Source organism: Perca flavescens, chromosome 8, assembly GCF_004354835.1.
Source record: "Perca flavescens isolate YP-PL-M2 chromosome 8, PFLA_1.0, whole genome shotgun sequence".
Taxonomy (NCBI): Eukaryota; Metazoa; Chordata; class Actinopteri; order Perciformes; family Percidae; genus Perca; species Perca flavescens.
The window spans coordinates 32,711,587-32,732,181 of NC_041338.1; the positions used below are offsets into that span (position 1 = coordinate 32,711,587).

The following is a 20,595-nucleotide window of genomic DNA, read 5'->3' on the forward strand; positions in this document are numbered from 1 at the left end:
CAATGTTCAAAAAACACGTTATTCTGTCTGAATATACCTGAAGTCACCCTCTGTCTGAAACGCTCCATTTTAGCGCCTGTCTCTTAAGCCCTCTTCCGGATAAAAGCCCAGTCTGCTCTGATTGGTCAGCACTTCCAAGTCTTCCACATCTGCAGTCTCTGAGTCTCTGCATCATCATTACAGCCGGGGAACGACTGTAACGGCACAACCGTACGACAGTCCTGACGGTTCGTTTAAAGGCCCGGTTTCTGAATATGAGCTGTCTGCATTTCTTGGAGGACCTCAACCTGCTTTTATAATCAAAAGACATGAAAGTCTCAGTTGTTACAATATTGGACCTTTTAAAACAATCCTACTGCAAAAGCAGAGGGAGCAATTTCTACTAGGGGTACACGATTCAGAAAATGTCACGATTCTATATCGATTTTTAGGCTCAAGATTTGATTCAAAATAGATTTTCGATTCAAAAACGATTCTCGATTTAAAAAACCCCGATTCAATGTAAATTTAGTTACTTTTCCCATGTGATTGCAGTAGACGTAACATTTAAAAGAAACAACAAATTAAACGTAGTTTGATATTACTTTGTCTTCATACAAGAATAATTGTATTTTGGAATTGTATGAATCGATTTAGAATCAAGCTTCGCGGGACAAATGTGAATTATTTTTAATTTTTTTGCACAACCCTAATTTCTACTATAATCAACAGATTATAAACTGTATACCAATTCCATACTCATGATGTACTATGTGCTAGTCAAGAGTATACTGTGTTTGTGTTGGTATATATTTTCTATTCTGCTTTTTCTGTTTCTCTCTTGATGGTCCATTTTCCCAAGTTGCTTTTTGGACTTTGGGGAGCTCATGAGCTTTATTAGTAATGTTGTCCCAGACTTGTTGCTGCATCAGTATATTAACCAGTAGAAAATATTGCTTTACCTGACTTATCAGGGTTAATGCTAATGAATAACTTTTCTAACTAATCTAGGTCACGCTAGTGGAAAGCAACTAACGAATAAAACCTCGTACCATATTAAAAATTTAGCAATTTTTATTTTTTTTTCTTAACCCATTTACTTTTGTCCGCCATGTTTGTTTCACAATGTTGCGTAATATGACGTCACCTTGGCACCAAATGTTCCGACTTCATGTGAATCTTCCTAATCGGGAACTTATTTTTCCAATTATTCCGACACCACGTGGATGCAGCATGAATACAAAAATTCCATATCCCTTATTTGCAGTTCAAAGAAAAGCATTTTGGGAAATGTTTAGACTTAATTCAACACAAGAAAGTTAGGTGAACAAAAACTGACATCAAGGGGGATTTTTACTTTAACTGGGATTGGCTACTAAAGAAGATATTACAAAATCATATTCTTGTGGTCCTGTGTTGTAATAAAAAAAAAAAAAAATAGAACAGAAATAAAAAACAAAGTCAGATGAGGATTTTTAACCGTGCCATTTTAATGTTTGTGCTTGAAACAATTCTTTAAACGTCAGCTAAAAATCATAGGATGACTAAAATCTCTCCTGTACATATGTATAGCTATTTATATATATATATAAACAATGTCTGCTCAACATAAAGTGTCCTTCAAAGTAGAAACATACGGAGAACAAAAAAGTGACATTACACTGTAGGGCTCAGCGGGGGTTAAACATGACTCGGGGGAACGGATGGGCATTTAAAATATTTATTATGGCTTACAGTTGAAAGGACATCCTGTGTTTATACAGTTCTATTACTTATTGCCACAGCCGCTTCACTCTGAAAAAAGTGAAGAGTTCAGAACCAAACTCTTTACAAACAATATGTACAAACTTTGTTTTTTTCAGCAGTTTTGCCTTAAGGTTTCGTCACTGTACAAGCGTCATACCACATACACCAATCTATAGAGCATTTAAACGTACTAATTCTTATTTACAAATATATTTGGTAAAACCCTGATTAATTTCAACAGTATTTAAACCAACCAACTATTTAAAGATAAAACACTTGAATATCTTAAAATACTTAATAGCAAAAACAACAAAAAAGAAAAGAAAAACCTGCTTGTTTCTTTCTTTGATCCGAAACACTTTTCACTAAAAAGGTAACACCTGTAAGTTCCTTCAGTTACTCTCCAAAGGCCTTATTCCAGCAGGACAAGTACAGTATTTCACTTTAAGTGCACATAAATACTGTGTCAGTACTGTTCTGAGGCAGTTCCCACCAGTCAAATACTTTATATCTCAACTTATTTCAGTAAATTCTTACAATGTATCTTGTCTACTGAACACTGTCCCATAAAAAGCATGTTGATATACTGGAATAAGGCAACAGGAAGTAACCTGCTGCATTACCTTCTGTTGTTTTTTTCCCCCCACTTAAAGTCTTACCAAACCAAACAAATACTTCAAATACTGTGAGAGTAAAACTATGGTCCCCAAGTACACAACTGTAGTACAGTGTAACAAGTACGGATATAACAAGTACAAATACTAAAAGTCAAAGGTCGTCAGTACCTAGTCTTTACATCATGGAGGGAGGTTTTCACAGCGGAATCAGGGAGGGGGGGGGAGATGTCTACTTGTTGTTGTTTTCATGCAGGTCTCTGTGGAGGATCCAGATGTCCTCGTGTGATTGGTTGTTTTCGTTGAGGTTGCGGTAGTAGTAGTTGTTGCTGCTGCTGCTGGGAGGAGCCTGCTTTGTTCTGCTGCTGTTGGTGGTTCTGCTGCGGCTGGGGGGCGTCTGGGTTCGGCTGGGGCTGGGGCTGCTGCTGCTGCCGTTACTATTGCTGCTGGAGGTAGCATTGGAGGATCGTGTCTGCTGCCCCCTGCTGCTCGGGATTGGGAGCTGAGATTTGGTGCGGGAGCCTGAACGTCGGTCGCTGCTCTGGGCGGCTGCGTGGCTGGAGCCGAGGCTGGACTGACGGACCACCTTCTGGACAAAGAAACACAGTTTGGTGAGCTGGAGCCATTTTAATCACCAACTGAACCACGACTATCCCACTGCAGGTCTGTACAACTTGCCCCATGTACACAAAAGGGAAGTAATGGCAGCTTAAAAGGTCCCATGGCATGGCAATTTCACTTTATGAGGTTTTTTAACATTAATACGAGTTCCCCCAGTCTGCCTATGGTCCCCCAGTGGTTAGAAATGGTGATAGGTGTAAACCGAGCCCTGGGTATCCTGCTCTGCCTTTGAGAAAATGAAAGCTCAGATGGGCCGATCTGGAATCTTCTCCTTATGAGGTCATAAGGAGCAAGGTTACCTCCCCTTTCTCTGCTTTGCCCGCCCAAACAATTTGGCCCACCCATGAGAGAGAGAGAGAGAGAGAGAGAGAGAGAGAGAGAGAGAGAGAGAGAGAGAGAGAGAGAGAGAGAGAGAGAGAGAGAGAGAGAGAGAGAGAGACATCATGGCTTTCAAACAAGCAAAGTGGCAGTTGGTCAAGGCCACACCCCCACCCCCACCCCCAACCTTGCTCCCCCCCTCTCTCCTTCTCAATAGCTACAGAAACAGACATGGCACATACTAAGTAAAGCTCATTGTGGGACTGGCTCTTCAGATACAGTATTAGGGGACCACTAAGGTCTATATAAAAGAGACTTCAGATACAGTATTAGGGGACCACTAAGGTCTATATAAAAGAGACTTCAGATACAGTATTAGGGGACCACTAAGGTCTATATAAAAGAGACTTCAGATACAGTATTAGGGGACCACTAAGGTCTATATAAAAGAGACTTCAGATACAGTATTAGGGGACCACTAAGGTCTATATAAAAGAGACTTCAGATACAGTATTAGGGGACCACTAAGGCCTATATAAAAGAGACTTCAGATACAGTATTAGGGGACCACTAAGGCCTATATAAAAGAGACTTCAGATACAGTATTAGGGGACCACTAAGGCCTATATAAAAGAGACTTTAGATACAGTATTAGGGGACCACTAAGGCCTATATAAAGGCATCCAAAGAGCACCATGTCATGGGACCTTTAAGACCTACAGTTGTAGACATGCCCTAACCAGATTTCTTAGTTTGTTTTCAGGCTGATCGACAATAACGCCACCCACTCCTCGCTGTGATTGGCCAGGTGTGCAAAGGTGAGAAAGTTCTGTCAAATAGTTGTGCCATTTTTGCATGCATGAATGCATTCTAGGAACAATGGACGACACTTCATAAGAGCTTGTCTGCTGCCTAAGTTGTCACACGCAGTTCCGTCATATCAAAACGTGAGAAAGGTGTGAAGGGAGTAGGGTTGCAACGGTATGAGACTCACGGTACGATAACCATCTCCAAAAATATCACGGTATTACACAATTGTCAATTACAATGACCCTTGAAGGAATGAAAACCGTTTTTTTTGGGGTTGAACAAACACTTTATTATAATTGTTTAATTTGTAAAAAGTTTCCCTTTTTGAAAATAAGAGAAAGCTGTATATCTCCCATTTGAACAAAAGAAATTACAGCTGGGAAAAAAAATAAATAAAAAACAATACCGTAGATCAGCAAATGTACATAGTAAGATAACCATCAATTTTCATACCATGCTATATACCACTGCAACCCTAAGAGGGAAGGGGTTTCACTTACTGTTGGACGATCTCACGAGCCCTTACAGTAGGAAGATGCATACGCACTTCCTACACTTTGTTTCAGTTCATCCTGGGACCAACACAAAATAACAAACACGAAAAAAAAAAAAAAAGTAGATAGACTAATAGTAAAGCTTGGCTAAGGTCTGGTATTAGAATGATTCACAACTCTTTTCTTTATTGGTATAGACGTTTTTCCTGCAGGCCAGACGTGGCCCTGGTGGGTTCTGAAATTGTTTTGAAAATTGAATTTTCAATTTGTTTGTTTTTAATAATTCATAAATTCAACTGACATATTTAACGAGCTGAATCATACTATCAATTCGCTGTAACACCAAAACAATGAGCTAAAAGAGTGCAAACTTAGAGCTACAACTAAACCTGCAGTGTACCACCGTACAGTCCCACAACTGCTAATACTGTACAGGTCAATTATGTGAGGTAACACCAAACACACAAGAGACACATGAATTAAAGTTATACAAAACAATCGCACACATTCATTATAAATTTGAGTCACCCACTTGTGGCTCAGTCAGGTTGCTATTGACACACACAAACACACACACACACACACACACACTTCTCCACCCAGATTAAATGCAGTAACTTTTAAATCATTTCCACGCTGAGCAGCCAGTCATCAAGGAATTTCTACTTTTTTCTTTTCCCCTCTCACCGTCTGTGGTTGCTGCTGGACGGCAGTTTCCTGCTCGGCCTTGTGGGGGGGCCTCGCTTCGCTGGGAGAGCTGGAGAACAGGATCAAGTCGTCTTTGGCCTGAGAGATATGTGGGAGATGAACGTTAAGCAGCAGGTCAAACACATCTTTCTTTTCTGTGCAACAGGTCATTATTTGGGGTAAATTACTGGGTGGAATGTTGGTGAGCAAGTGTCATCAGCACTTCAAAGTCCGGGATTAGTTTTTAAAGGTGGGATACCAATAATTTAGAAACAAGGCTTTCAAGAGATTATGTTTTTGACATAGTTGGTAAAGTATTTCTTAAAGGGATCTTTGCATTTCTCAATAATCGCAAATCAAGTGTTTTTCAACAGAAAAAATGGGTGGAAATATCTGTAAAACAGTATTTAGATCAGGGGTTCCCAAAGTTTTGATGACTGAGTGGCTGTTTAGGGAGCCAGCAGAATATCTTTTTTATGGCATACTATGACTTTTTATTACTTTTTCATGACATACGACTTTTAGATTATTACATGACTTTATGTACTATGACTTTTTTCATGACATGCTAAACTTTGACTTTTTATGAACCCGTACAAGCCAAAAGTTTGGAAACACCTTCTCATTCAATGAGTTTCCTTTATTTTCATGACTATTTACATTGTAGATTCTCACTGAAGGCATCAAAACTATGAATGAACACATATGGAATTATGTACTTAAAAAAAATGTGTGAAATAACTGAAAACATGTCTTATATTTTAGATTCCTCAAAGTAGTAGTCCAACTAAACACAAACCGGATGGGATGGCATGTCGCTGCAGGATGCTGTGGTAGCCATGCTGGTTCAGTATGCCTTCAATTTTGAATAAATCCCCAACAGTGTCACCAGCAAAGCACCCCCCCCCCACCACCTCCACGCTTCACGGTGGGAACCAGGCATGTAGAATCCATCCATTCACCTTTTCTGCATCGCACAAAGATCTCAAATTTGGACTCTCCAGACCAAAGCACAGATTTCCACTGGTCTAATGTCCATTCCTTGTGTTTCTTGGCCCAAACAAATCTCTTCTGCTTGTTGCCTCTCCTTAGCAGTGGTTTCCTAGCAGCTATTTGACCATGAAGGCCTGATTCGCGCAGTCTCCTCTTAACAGTTGTTCTAGAGATGAGTCTGCTGCTAGAACTGTGTGGCATTCATCTGGTCTCTAATCTGAGCTGCTGTTAACTTTCGATTTCTGACTCGGATGAACTTATCCTCAGCAGCAGAGGTGACTCTTGGTCTTCCTTTCCTGGGGCGGTCCTCATGTGAGCCAGTTTCGTTGTAGCGTTTGATGGTTTTTGCGACTGCACTTGGGGACACATTCAAAGTTTTCGCAATTTTCCGGACTGACTGACCTTCATTTGTTAAAGTAATGATGGCCACTCGTTTCTCTTTACTTAGCTGATTGGTTCTTGCCATAATATGAATTCTAACAGTTGTCCAATAGGGCTGTTGGCTGTGTATCAACCTGACTTCTGCACTACACAACTGATGGTCCCAACCCCATTAATAAGGGAAAAAATTCCACTAATTAACCCTGACAAGACACACCTGTGAAGTGAAAACCATTTCAGGTGACTACCTCATGAAGCTCATTGAGAGAACACCAAGGGTTTGCCGAGTTATCAAAAAAGTAAAGGGTGGCTACTTTGAGGAATCTAAAATATAAGACATGTTTTCAGTTATTTCACACTTTGGTTAAGTACATAATTCCATATGTGTTCATTCATAGTTTTGATGCCTTCAGTGAGATCTACAATATAAATAGTCATGAAAATAAAGAAAACACATTGAATGAGAAGGTGTGCCCAAACCTTTGGCCTGTACTGTACATTGGCTGGCAGGCTACTTTAAGAAAAAGTGTCATCACCATGCCAATGCCAATGCCGTGCCACAGACACACACAGTCTCTATATTTGGAAGGATGACAGCGATGAATTAAAGAGCCAGAAATGAGTCAAAACATGTGACCCAAAAGCAGTGTTTGGAAATGGCAGTGTAATTAAGATCTGAGTGGTTAAGGTTAGGTTCAATATTTTGTGTTTCACTGCATGACAGAGACACAGTTCTAGTCGGAGGTCCATTTAGATACACTGTATGTATTTTTTCTTCAGGAGTTGAATCTGTACTGCTTTAATCCATTATACTACTTATGTGAATTTGTCATAACAAACATTAGTATTAGATTATATGGATCTGAATTTCTTTACACTGCTATAAAGATGAAGAATATTACTGAACCTGTATCTGCCTACGATGAAGTTACACCAAATTTCTTTGGCCACATGGGGGCAGCAAAAACAAGTTTTGAACACAACAATCTACATAAACATCAGCTTTTAAGCTGGCATGATGAACTTTTACTGTAGCTTAGCAGACAGTTGCTTATTCACACATTCATTGTTTTTGCTCTCTACCAACAAAGATTACTCCAGTGTTATACAAACTGTGTGTGTGTGTGTGTGTGTGTGGGGGGGGGGGTACCTTGCTGATGTCAGGTTCTGACTTGCTGGTGCACATTGTCTGCAGCTCTCTGATTAAATCGGTCTCGTCATCAGAGAACACAGACAGACCTACAGGCTCCCTACAAACACAATGAAATTCAATTTAGTGACATAGTTTAGCTTTTCATACAGGTCTGCTCTCTGCTGGCTGTCCTGCTATAGTACCGGCGCTACACCGCTGGACCAATACTGCTGCTACTACTTGTACTGCATGCTAATAATCAATATTAGAGAACACAAACCTCTGGACTTTGCCATTGGAGATGAAGCTGACATCAGTGCTAGACAGTGAACCTGCAATCACAAGCACATACCAACAAACTTTTTAACAACATGACTCGAATGGGTCGGTTCACTCAAATCACAATGTTTTTTTAACACCTCTGTAATCTAAACAATGCAACTAGTTTTGGTTTCATTTGTAGAGCTTTTGAGATTTCTGATTCCACCCAAATATAATGGAGGTGAATGGAATTTACTTTGTTGTACTCAGTTATTCAGGATAATCTTAGACTTTTCTGTCCGTAGTTTAATTAGAAACAACTTGCTAGCAAAGGTAAAGTGTGGTTTAAACCATCCCCACATTTTGTTTGAATGACAGCAGCATTTAGCAAATGTTAAGCCTGTTAAAGAATGCCCCCTTGTGGATACTGCTGACACAAAGCCAGTGTCCCCAGTTCAGGGCTGGACCCTCTGAAATCCACATTTCTAGACCCTAGACGTTACGTGACCTTTCAAATAAACCAAATGCAGCTGGAAAATGCATTGAGGACAACACTGCTGTATCCTTTCCAGCCCTTAATACTCTTTCAGGCATCTTGTAAAGTCAGAAATGAACCCATGCTGTGTATTGTAAATAGGTTTAGGTACCGAACTCTGTACTTTTACCGGTACTGAACGAATCACGTCGGTACTACAGAGTATAGGTTCATGTAAAATCAAACTGTGCCAAATTTTGGTACCTGAGAGTAAGTGCAAGCTTATGTGTCTTCTCTGCATATTGCCAGAGAGCAGAGGTCCAACACACACACACACACACGCACGCACGCACGCACGCACGCACGCACTGGTGAGGACGAAGTAAACTACGTCGGCTCTGCAGTTTTGTTGAAGTCACAGAGAGTCACAGCAATGCCGGTAAAGTGGTTTCAAGTGTAGTTACAGTTTTTCAAAACTTCACGCAGACAGCATTTGCTGCAATATGATATTAATGGCGAGGGGTTTTATTTTTGTTTAATTTCTGTCAATGTAAAATAGGTTTGGACTTATTTTTACAACTGAAATATTTTTTTGGTAATTATAGAGGGAAAGTACCGAAAAAAAGTACCGGGAACTGAATTCCAGGTATCGGTAGTGGTATTGGTTCAGGTGCTAAAGGTACTCAACCCTAATTGTAAAGTCGCAGGGCTGTAAATAGGATTAGACTGTCAGGATTAGACTGCTCTTTGTATTTGCAACTTGCATATGTTGTTAAAATTAAAGTTACATAGATATAGGTTCTATTTACCTGGTGCATTGTTTGACAGTTGTTCTTCATCAAGTATTTAAGAATAACATCTCATTTACTGTTAACTTTGTTATCATGGAGCCTGTACAAACCACTTTTTGTCACGTCTTCACTTAAAGGGTAACTACCATTTTTTTTTCTGTTTTTTTTTTTAACACGGGCCCCATTTCCCCATGCATTTCTGGCAGCGGGCGGAGGAGGGTGAAGCAGCGGCTGGAGGGTTGCGGGACTCTGGATATTGGTGTTGCTCCCGTGGGTGCTGTGCCCCTATATGCCCAAAGAATACGTTGTCATGAGTGGGACCTGTTGCTGCCAAATATCTGTGGTCTGGATGTGTCCAGTCAGTGATATACCTCGGACTCAACGCTGTGTCACCACGTCAGAGGATTTCCTCCTCTAATCAACAGGGCTGTGAGACATGAGCTAATACGAACCAAATTGTTTTTATTGAAAATCTTTTAGATAACACGAAACCATGGATGTATTATAGCCTGTCCCCTCACCTGCTCTTCATCCGTAGCCTATAGACTACTTCATCCATAGCCTGTACTGGCTCAAATGAATATGGGTGGCCATCCAATTATAACGACCTCATCCACATTGTCAAAATCATTTAAATATTGAGCAATTACATTGAAAATCTTTTAGATAACAGGAGCCTATCATTTCTGTAACCTACTCCGTGACAACAGACTACCTGAACACCTTTTTCTCGTCTCATGTTTCACCTTCACACCGCTGTCTTCGGACAAAAATTCACGTCCTGAGATCGATAATGTTGCCAGACACTTTTAGTAACAATCTGAGCCTGTTAGTAACAACAACAACAAAAAAAGCTGCAGTGGTTATGACATGTACCTTTGGTGCGGGAGACCAGGGTTTGATTCCCACTGTGATACATCAACCAATGTGTCCCTGAGCAAGACACTTAACCCCTAGTTGCTCCAGAGGAGTGCAACCTCTGATATAGATGGCAATTGTAAGTCGCTTTGGATAAAAGCGTCAGCTAAATGACATGTAATGTAATGTTAAAAAAAAAAAAAAGCAAGGCTCTCCAATTGCCCTTTTAGGTTACATTGCAGCTCGGTTTGCGCCGGCCCGTCATTGCGATCTCGCTCAATACCAGACCAAATTCAAAGATTTTTGGTCACATCAGTCAATTAGACACAAATGCATGGGGAAATGGGTTGAAAAAACAGAAGTTACCTTTTAACTTGCATACAGTCATACACTTTTTACACAAAACATGAGGGAAACTTCCTGGTGATTCAAAAAATGTTGACTTTACAAATTGACTAGGAGTGGCCGACCATGTCATTTACTTCTAAAGGGTAGCTTCGTGGTCCCTGAATTGGGACACGGCTTGTATCACTGCTGGCAGAGCAGCCATCTTACCGTCTCTATAGGAACCACCAGAGCTCCAGCTTAAGGCGGGGCTTCCCTTCTTCCGAGGGCTGGTGTTGGATCGTCTTAACTTGCCGCTGTCCCGTCCCTTCCTACCTCCTCCACCGCCACTTCCTTTATAGGAGCCAATGGCTGACAAAGGGAAGGACCCGCCCCGAAACTCCAGTAGGTATCTGTCAATCTCTGCAGGTAAAAAATGAAACGTCATTATCATTTAACGTCATACTTTCTTTTCTATTTTCCAGCAGGTGGTTCCTTACAGCGGGCGAAACATGTAAATTAAGCCTCTTCATCAAATTAACACACACACACACACACACACACACACACACACACACACACACACACACACACACACACACACACACACACACACACACACACACACACACACACACACACACACACACACACACACACACACACACACACACACACACACACACACACACACACACACCGTGACGAGGCAGAGGGCAGCCCTGGAGTACTGCCTTGTTGACCAGGATGCTAAGGGCGGCTTTCACCACTGCCTGCTGCCCGGCACTCAGCCCACAGTTGCTAGGAGACAGTCGCTGCGACAACGGCGAGGAGGTGGTGGTGGTGGTAGAGCGCTTGGCAGTTACCCGCGAGATGATGGCTTCTTCCACGCGGGGGACGACCACGGCGTTCCAGAGACGAGCCAGCCACCTGAAGTGAACACACACAGGTTATGAAAACTTTTTTTTTTTTGTTTTGTTACTATGAAATTAAGTTCTTAGGGGCCGAGCAGCGAAGCTGCGTGGACCTTATTGTATTTGCCTGTATTATTATTATTCTTCCTAAGAAATCCATGTTCCCATGCACAAAAACTCAAACTTTGCACATTAGTCCAGTCCTATACAGAGCCAAAGTCACGCCCTTCTACTTCCGGTCCATGGGACCTATCTTTCGAAAAAATATGAACGAGTGTCAATGGAGAGATAATTATTTTTTGATCCCGTTTCAATTGAGCCATGGATTACAAATATGATGTTCGTCAATTTAAAACATTATTTTTCAACCGAAGAAAGTCTCAGTTTATTGTTAAACTGTTGAAGTATAAGACCGTGAAAATACGTAATTAGAAAGACTACACACTTCATGGATGACGTCTCTCTGAAGCTACGATGTCTCTGTGTATCGTACCGGGGATGTAACGTTACTCTAATGATCAGAGGATCTCGCTTGTTCTTTTGCTTCTCTGCTGAAAACACTTGACTGGATAAAACACAGCAGTAAGATAACGTTACATGTGTTGTGGAACAGAGCTAAGCTAGCTAGCTGTGAGGTAGATTGTGTGAAACGGGGGATGTAGTCCACTGAGCGGTTTCACACAAAACTAAGTGGTACTACGACAAACCTACGGGTAACTGAGACTTTCTTCGGTTGAAAAATTATCTTTTAAATTGACGAACATCATATTTAATCCATGGCTCAATTCAAACGGGATCAAAAAATAATTTGCTTGTCGCCGTTCACTACCGTTCATATTTTTTCCGAGTTTAGGTCCCATGAGGTCCACCGGAAGGGGCGGGACTTTGGCTCTCTATGCTAAACTTAATTAGTGAGATTTGTGTGCTAATTGTCCTGATGGTGGCGCTACAACAGCCATCTAAAATTCTACTTTAAAAATCCATAACAAATCAGCCGTACATGCTGCAACTTATGCCAAACTGTAGCCCCATTAGAGCAGAAACTATGCTCTGCTGTTACCTTGTAGCAATTTTGAAGTCCATCACGCTACCTTTTGCAAAAACTGCAAAATTTCTTAAACCTATGTCTTAAACCTAATCTTTGCTGTGCAAAATTTCAGAATTTTATCTAAAAAAGTGAATTTAAAAAAAATGTTTGAATTGTGTCCCCATCTACGCATTGTAGTCAATGCAATATAGAGCATCTTTAAACATCTGTTTGGCATTTATTGATCTTTTTGAAAATAAATTACAGACATCTCTATGTTGTCTTAACCAAGTACACAAATTCTCAGAATGTTCTGATTTTTTTCTGAATTTTTTTTTTTACAGCAGCTTTAAACTCGCAAGCCTGATCCTTGTCTACTAGGTGTTGCGATGCCACTTGTGACATCACCCAGATAATGGCTCCCTAAGATCAGAACCTGCCCACGGCCTCAACTGTTCCGAGTTTGAGCCCATGGTGTTGCAAGGTGATCCTACACATATCTAATCAGGTATTGTGCTGTGGACAGCTGCCCTGCATATTTTAAATGTGGGTCTGTGTTAACACACCTGATTCCGATTTACAATCAGTCCAGTTCCAGTTAAGGAAAGTCCCGTTATTGAGTCAACCCAGGCTGACTCAATAAAATATAGCCCAAATACCTAGAGGAGTCATCATCTGGACAATAGCTCACTGAGATCAGCATTTGCCTTGGATCAGAAGATTGCGAGTTCAAAGCTCAACTGTCACAATGCCACGTCTTATGCAACCATTGTGCTTTGGACAGCTTCCCCCCAAGTTAAAAATGCTGAACCCCGACCATTGTTGCGGAGTAGCTATAATTTGTTTGATTCTTTTTAATAATGTCTATTTACACTATGAATGATCTGTCACTACACAAAATACTGCAAGTAACAAATTATACTAGGGTAATCTTGATGTCAAGTTTGAAAATTCTAGTTTTTGGTGTAAGACTGAAGTATGATTTGGTTCTTTAAAAGAACTTCGGCCACATGGTAGGGTGGATCGGGCGGAGAGGCGGGGGTTGGGAGGATGATGGAGGTAATAGTATATTTAATAGGTCAGATTCAAGGCATACACTTTATCTGTACTTTTTATTACAACTTTTGATGAGAAAGGAGACCAATGTATTTGCATTTTGGACTGTCTGGTTTCAGTGTTGGGAGTAACACGTTACAAAACAGTAATGTATTCCTTTTTGCTGTAACGCAGTAATATAACGCATTACTAATAAAATGTCGGTAATATAACACCTTTTAACACAACATCTAGTTGCGTTTTGTTTTTTTAAGAATTCCCCAACACCGCAAAACATTTCTTCACAGGAAAAAAAATAAGTCGTGAGTATTATTTCCTGTTGCTGTATTCGATGGTTGAGATGACCGCAGAGACAGATACATTTGCGAGATGGATATTATTTTCAGGAGTTGTTACGCTGCGTTGAAGCGAGCTGTCCCGTCTCTGTTCCCGTGGTCAGAGCCAGAACCAGAGACGGTACAGACAACATCTGTCCCAACTAGTGATAGACCGATTTTATCGGCCAGCCGATATTTGGGTTTTTAGGTGTATCGGCATCGGGCTGCTGCGTTCGCCGATAGATTTTTCCCGGCATTATTTACAGACAGACGTCCACAGGCAGTCTGTCAGTCAGTGTTGCTGGAGACGCTGCAGTTCATGTGCACCGCCCCTCCCCCACTAGCACCATGGCAGTCTTAAATTACAAATGAAGCACTTTATTTCAATGGCTACTTTTCAGGTTTATTGTTTTCTTAAATTATTTAAATGTGTTGACAAAGGACATTTTGTGATGACCTGATTACATCTGTCTTATGTCAGCAAGCAATGCATCATCAAGGCTTTGTTGTAGATGTTGATGAAAGCCTTTTACCCTTGCACAGTTAACCATATGCAGTGCACCCATCCATATGTGCACATTGCACACATAATTTGGGTGATATGAATGTAAAATGATTGCAGAAGTGACACTGATCTGTGTTTTTGTTTATTATTTTCAAAGAAATGGCAGAGCAGATTCCAAAAACAAATCCAGCATGGCAGGGTTTACATTTTTATGATGTAAATTGAGTGAGCAAAAGCAGTATTGGCTCCAAATATCGGCTCAAGAAAATCGGTAGCCCGTATCGGTCATCGGCTAAAAAAACATCGGCACTAAAAAATACATATCGGTCGATTCTAGTCCCAACAGGTGACGGTACGTCAGCGCGGACAGCAGTGTGTCCGAGCTGCTGGCAGATAGAAACATGTCGGGAATTAACGTTAAGGCTTGCTACGCGTAATATTGCATTTTATCAGCCGTGGAAAGTAACTACGCCATACTTCTATACAACTCTAAGGTACTTTGAGTATTTATTTTCTCCTACTTGCCTATTGTACATTTTACTTCTCTATTTGTATAGCTTTAGTAACTTTGCATATTCATTTTCATTATACAAAATATTATGAATAATCTATGATGTATAGATGTAGATAAAGAGGAGACTTTATTGATCCGGTGTTGACATTCAGCTACCTGCCAAGTCAAACTTCCGCTGTTATTTTGGTGAAAGTAACTCAAAAGTAATGCAAAAGTAGTGTAAAGCATTACAATTCAGATTACTCTCAAATGATAGTAACTAGTAATCTATAATGTATTACAATTTGGAAGTAACTTGCACAACACTGTCTGGTTTATGATTATACTTTGTTATATATTGTTACTCCCAAAATGTAATGAAAAACCCCAAAACCTCGATCACAAAATAAATAAAAATAAAACTATTTTCTGGTTTAACTTTACAGGCCATTGTCACTCTCAAATATGGGTGTTTAATCTGTATTTGCTCTGTGGTAACATACAGTTTAAGATAACACACACACACACACACACACACACACACACACACACACACACACACACACACACACACACACACACACACACACACACACACACACACACACACACACACACACACACACACACACACACACACACACACACACACACACACACACACACACACACACACACACACACACACACACACACACACCTGACGACTGCCTGTGTGTTGTTTGGGACCACAGGGCAGGACAGGAAGAGCTGCGGGCCCAGCAAAGCTTCATGGGTCCCCAGACGGGACAGACAGGCGTTGAGCTGCTGCCAAACCTGGCTCACCCACAACACCGACCGCTCCATGACGCCATCGGGTGACCAAACTCCAGTCCCCATCTGGAGTAGATTGGTGGAGGAAGAGATTAGATCTTTTTTGTTGCTTTTGTCTACACAACTGAATTGAACTAAGCAATGGAACAAAAAAAAAAAAAAAAAAGTACTTTCAGTACAGTTGAAACAATTACAACTGTCGGTTTGACAACAAAACAGCTCTTGTTATGTATTCTGAGGATTTCTCTGTGCATATATTCTTTATTTTATTTCAAAGTCACAGCACTCAATAAATCGCTTTACCAACCATCATTTATTTGATAATTTTTCCAATTTATAATAACTTCTTTAGGTAAATATCTTTGTCACAGAGACAGTGGAAAGGACTTGATCCACTAGAAAAATGTAAATATCCAGGAAATATCAAACATTAAAAGGAAAGCCATATTTATCATTATAGATATTGACCACTGAAGCAAATCCAGATGTGATTTTGCATTATACTGCTTGCTAACGGTGATCACAATGAGTCTGTCTTAGACAGCTGCAACTAAACCTCTCACTGACCTTATGAAGCAGCTTCCTGCGGAGGTGTCTTCCCAGCAGGCCGTGCAGCGGCTCCTGATCCCAGCGCAGCGTTACCCAGCGGAAATGCTGCTGCAGGCGGAGCTCGGAACCCTGCAGGCGGGGCTTTGACAGTGTCGCAATCAGGAAGCTGCCTTCGCAGAAGTGGTGGGGACCTGAGGGATGAATAAATGGGAGGGACGGGAGGACAGAAAGTCAACCACTTATTTGGTGCTCATCTGGTTTCATAAGATTACACTCAAAGTCACATCTGTTGCCGGAGGGCTATTTAACCACTAAGCCCATTCCTTGTATGTTTATCGCACTGGTTGGAGTTATTTTGATTCAGCGACATTTGCACGATATTATTTTAATCAAAATTTTACATTCAAATTTAAATAGACAATAATCCTGGCTATAACCTACATAAACATGATAACCCATATCTGAAAGGTTAAGCAGGACACAATGCTGGATTATGTATTTTGTAGAATATTTGAAGCACAATAAAGATGTTCTAGATTTAGGATTGGAAGAGGAGCTTTTCTGGTTATATTAATACTGCATTAGGCACATTAAAATGGATTTTCGTGTCCATTTTTTAAATAAGTTAATAATAACTGTATTTCTCTTTTCCACAAATAAATCAGCTTTGATTTTATTTATTTTTTTATGATTATTTTTTGGACATTTTAGGCCTTTATTTATATAGGACAGCTGGAGAAATGAAAGGAGAGAGAGGGGGGAATGACTTGCAGCAAAGGGTCGGAGTCGAACATGGGCCCGCTGCGTCGAGGAGTAAACCTCTATATATGGGCGCCTGCTCTACCAGGTGAGTTTTAACGTTAACTCTAAAATCTTAAAAAGCTAAGTGAACATTGTTGTTTTACTTTGGTTCCCCCTACTAGTAAACATTGAGAATATAATATATATGTTTGATTATGGTTCAAGTCCAAGCAGCGAGTCGTACCGGTGTTGAGAAGCAGCGGGGAGGCAGAGCGCCTGTTGTCCAGACTGTGGCAGAGGTCTCCCAGCAGGCCTGTTAGGGATGAAGCCTTCTCCAGTCCCTCCAGCAGCACCACCACACAGTGGGCCGTGTTACCGGCTGGCACACCGACCCCTGACCCCACCGCCGGCACCAGGAAACCTGAGGCAGGAAGAGACACCAGCAGACAGCGGGATTTTGAATAATAACTTAAGAGCTAAGTGTTTCAGGTGTGTTGTGAAAGTTGACGTGGCGGTTGGCAAAGTGTACATACTGCACATTGTTTATGAACAGGAAAGCAATGGTTAAGTGTTCTTTGAGACGAAAAGTTATCGTCCAATTCTAACAATTTAAGCTTTGATTTAATACTAATAATTAGGGCTGCACGGTATATAAATAAATAATATAGATAAATAAACACATGTTAAAGTGAACTAAGCTACTGCTGCTTTCATTATTCTGATAACTTTCAACAAATTGCTTGAATTTAAAACAAAATGAAAGGAATTTCCAACATTCTTTTATTGAACAAATTGAACATTGATTTGAATACAAAAGGCAGCACTAAAGTGCAGTTTTCAACTGATAGTTTCTTTTCAACTAAACAAAAAAATCTCCAAGTGTATTTTGCGTTATGCCCTGCACAGGGTGGTGTGCTCAGCTGAAAGCAACATCCAGTGTCAACTCTCAGCCCTACAAGACATTTACACCAGCAGGACGAGGGCTGAGAGGACCATCAAAGACCTCAATCACCTTAGCAACAGACCGAGAGGCCGAAACAGAGAGGGTGAACTCAGCCGACAATCATTACTGGTTCTACCGTTTCATTGTTCCAATGTTTTATTTCCTCAAAATTTACTTTTTACATTGTTTTGTTGTTTTTGACATTGGATCTTTTGTAAAATATTCTAATTCTATAGTATTCTATTCTCTTATTTGTTAGTTTATTTCTGGAGTTAGGAATAAAACCTAAAAACCTAAATACTGTTGATGGTTTTTAAAGCACTTCACACCCTGGCCCCCAGCTACATAGTTGATATTATTCATCTTCACGTAGCCCCCAGGTCCCTCAGATCCTCCAGCCAAGGCCTCCTCCATGTCCCACGGTCACGGCTTAAGCAAAAAGGTGACAGAGCCTTTTCTGTTGCTGGTTCCTGTGGAACCGACTTCAATTGTGATATTCAAAGCCAGGCTCAAAACTCATCTTTTTACATTGGCATTCCCGGCATCTTAATTGTCTTATCCTGCTATGTTTGTAATTAAGTGTTTGTCTTTCATGTATACTTTTACGTGTACTTTTTAGCCTAAATCACTGATTTGTATGAGTTTTATTTTATTTTTCTAATTTAATTTTATTACCCTGTGGCTAATGCGCTATGTACAGCACTTTGATCAGCGCGAGCTGTTTTTAAATGTGCTATAGAAATAAACTTTACTTACTTACTTCCTAAATCTGACAAAGTCATAGTATAGTAGGTCTTAATCCTACATCCTGTCCTCTGCACATTCTATATCCATCCATCCATTTTCGTCCGCTTATCCGGTATCGGGTCGCGGGGGGAGCAGCTCCAGCAGGGGACCCCAAACTTCCCTGCTGGAGCTGCTCCCCCCGTTCTATATCATTTTTCCTTTTTGAACTTTTTGCACATCCTGCACTAACCATACAGGGTTTTTTCCTTCTTAATGTTAAATATGTATTTATTTGTGTAATTTGTTTCTGTATTTATTGTTTATTTTATATTATTGTTTTTATGCATGCACCAACCAATGCAAATTCCTAGTAAGTGCTTCTTATCTGGCAATAAATCAATTTCTATTTCTGTTTTTATGCATGTCGAAAAAAGTCACATTATGGTACGTTGAAAAAAAAAAATCATATTATAGTAGGTCATAAAAAGTCATAGTGTAGTATGTCGAAAAAAGTCATAAGTCATAATATATTATGTTGTAAGAAGTCATCAAAACGTCAGTGTAGTATGTTGAAAAGTTATAAAAAGTCAATGTGTCAAAAAATTAAGAAAAAAGTTATAGTATAGTATGTAATAAAAAGTGATAGTATAGTATGTCGAGAAAAGTCAGAATAAGTCATATTATACTGTATATTGTGGACAAAAGTCATTGTATAATATGTCGAAAAATTAAAAGAAAAAAAAAAAATAAAGTATAGTATGTCCCTACCACAGGTGATGAAAGTCTCCAGCAGCTGCTCTTTGGTCAGGCTCTCGTCCACCTCCACCCTCACCACGTCACAGCCGAGCCCCCCCGTCTCCTGCTTGGACTGGTGGAGAGAGGGAGAGGTAGGAACGGAGCACGTTGTCATGGAAACACAGAAAAATCTACTACTACTACTCTGCGCCGAGACAAATGCAGCAAGAGGAGAATTTGAATGAGCAGAGAGGGCTTTTCCAGGCACATCGGAGAGTACAGTCGACATGCAGCTGCTGAAGACATTTTCCTTCCTCCTTCCTTTAGTTCTTTTTAAATGTGCAGTATATACACAATTATATGTATAAAAAGGTAGAGGTATACAGTACTAAAATGTGGCAAAACAGATGACATAAATACAGACGAGAAAAAATAAATAAAAATAAAATTATATATATATATATATATATATATATATATATATATATATATATATATATTTGAACACCTAATCATTATAACCTAATTTTTTCATGCTACAACACGTTCTTTATCTGCTCATATCGGATATATCAGATGTCTGTGCCACTGCAGAAAACCTCCATTTGAAGCCTTTACCATGGAAACCCTTGAGATTGAACAGCAGTGACTCTAACAGCATGAAAACAGTACTGAATGTGCTCTGATATTTACAGCACAGTGTGTTATGAAATGAAAATAGCACCACTATTGATTTATCAATTCTACTGCCCGAGTTGTGGTGAGATATTGTAGTGGTTGGCTGTTTGCATCCAGTTTCCCTATCATTGCATCACACTGTGCAACAGAGCCAAATTTTATTTCGCTTTAACCCTTGTGTTGTCTTTCCTGTCGACCTGCAACTTTTAGTTTTTCTGGGTCAAAATAAAAAAAAAGTTAAGGTTGTCTTACTCATCTGTGTTTATATACTGTCTGTTTATAGAAGGGTGTTTATTGTGTAAATATGTTTTATTACTATTATAATATACTAATTCTATTTTTTCTATTTCTTATACTTTATGTATTTTTTTCGTGTAGGTCTACTTAATGTGTATTTGTGTTATTCTGATGTGTGTAATTTTTTTTTTCTTTTGAGCTGCTGTAGCACAGGAAATTAATTAATAAATTAATAAAGACTATCTCATCTTATCTAAGAAGTCCTATATACATTGCCGTCAGCCCTCTTGTGCCATTATGTTTTCCCAAAGGTTTAAAACAGAACTATATATGGTAGCGACTGATTTATATTTATCTCCTTGAGATGAAGGATTCCC

General features: G+C 40.0%; 1 protein-coding gene across 2 annotated transcripts in view; it reads right to left on the minus strand.

Moving 5' to 3' along the window:
* Positions 1-1,445: 1,445 nt before the first annotated feature.
* Positions 1,446-20,595, minus strand: part of cttnbp2 (cortactin binding protein 2) — a 115,562-nt gene continuing 96,412 nt past the window's right edge. The window contains exons 14-23 of one of the 2 annotated variants that reach the window (XM_028584528.1): positions 19,337-19,436; positions 17,144-17,320; positions 16,177-16,349; positions 15,497-15,675; positions 11,185-11,414; positions 10,716-10,907; positions 8,056-8,107; positions 7,794-7,893; positions 5,270-5,368; positions 1,446-2,925 (exon numbers count right to left, since the gene is read on the minus strand). In XM_028584528.1, coding sequence (XP_028440329.1) covers positions 2,572-2,925; positions 5,270-5,368; positions 7,794-7,893; positions 8,056-8,107; positions 10,716-10,907; positions 11,185-11,414; positions 15,497-15,675; positions 16,177-16,349; positions 17,144-17,320; positions 19,337-19,436 — 1,656 coding nt within the window. In that variant the 3' untranslated portion in view covers positions 1,446-2,571. Of the gene's footprint in view, positions 2,929-5,269; positions 5,369-7,793; positions 7,894-8,055; positions 8,108-10,715; positions 10,908-11,184; positions 11,415-15,496; positions 15,676-16,176; positions 16,350-17,143; positions 17,321-19,336; positions 19,437-20,595 lie in introns of both variants that reach the window. The other variant, XM_028584527.1, reaches the window with a different exon arrangement.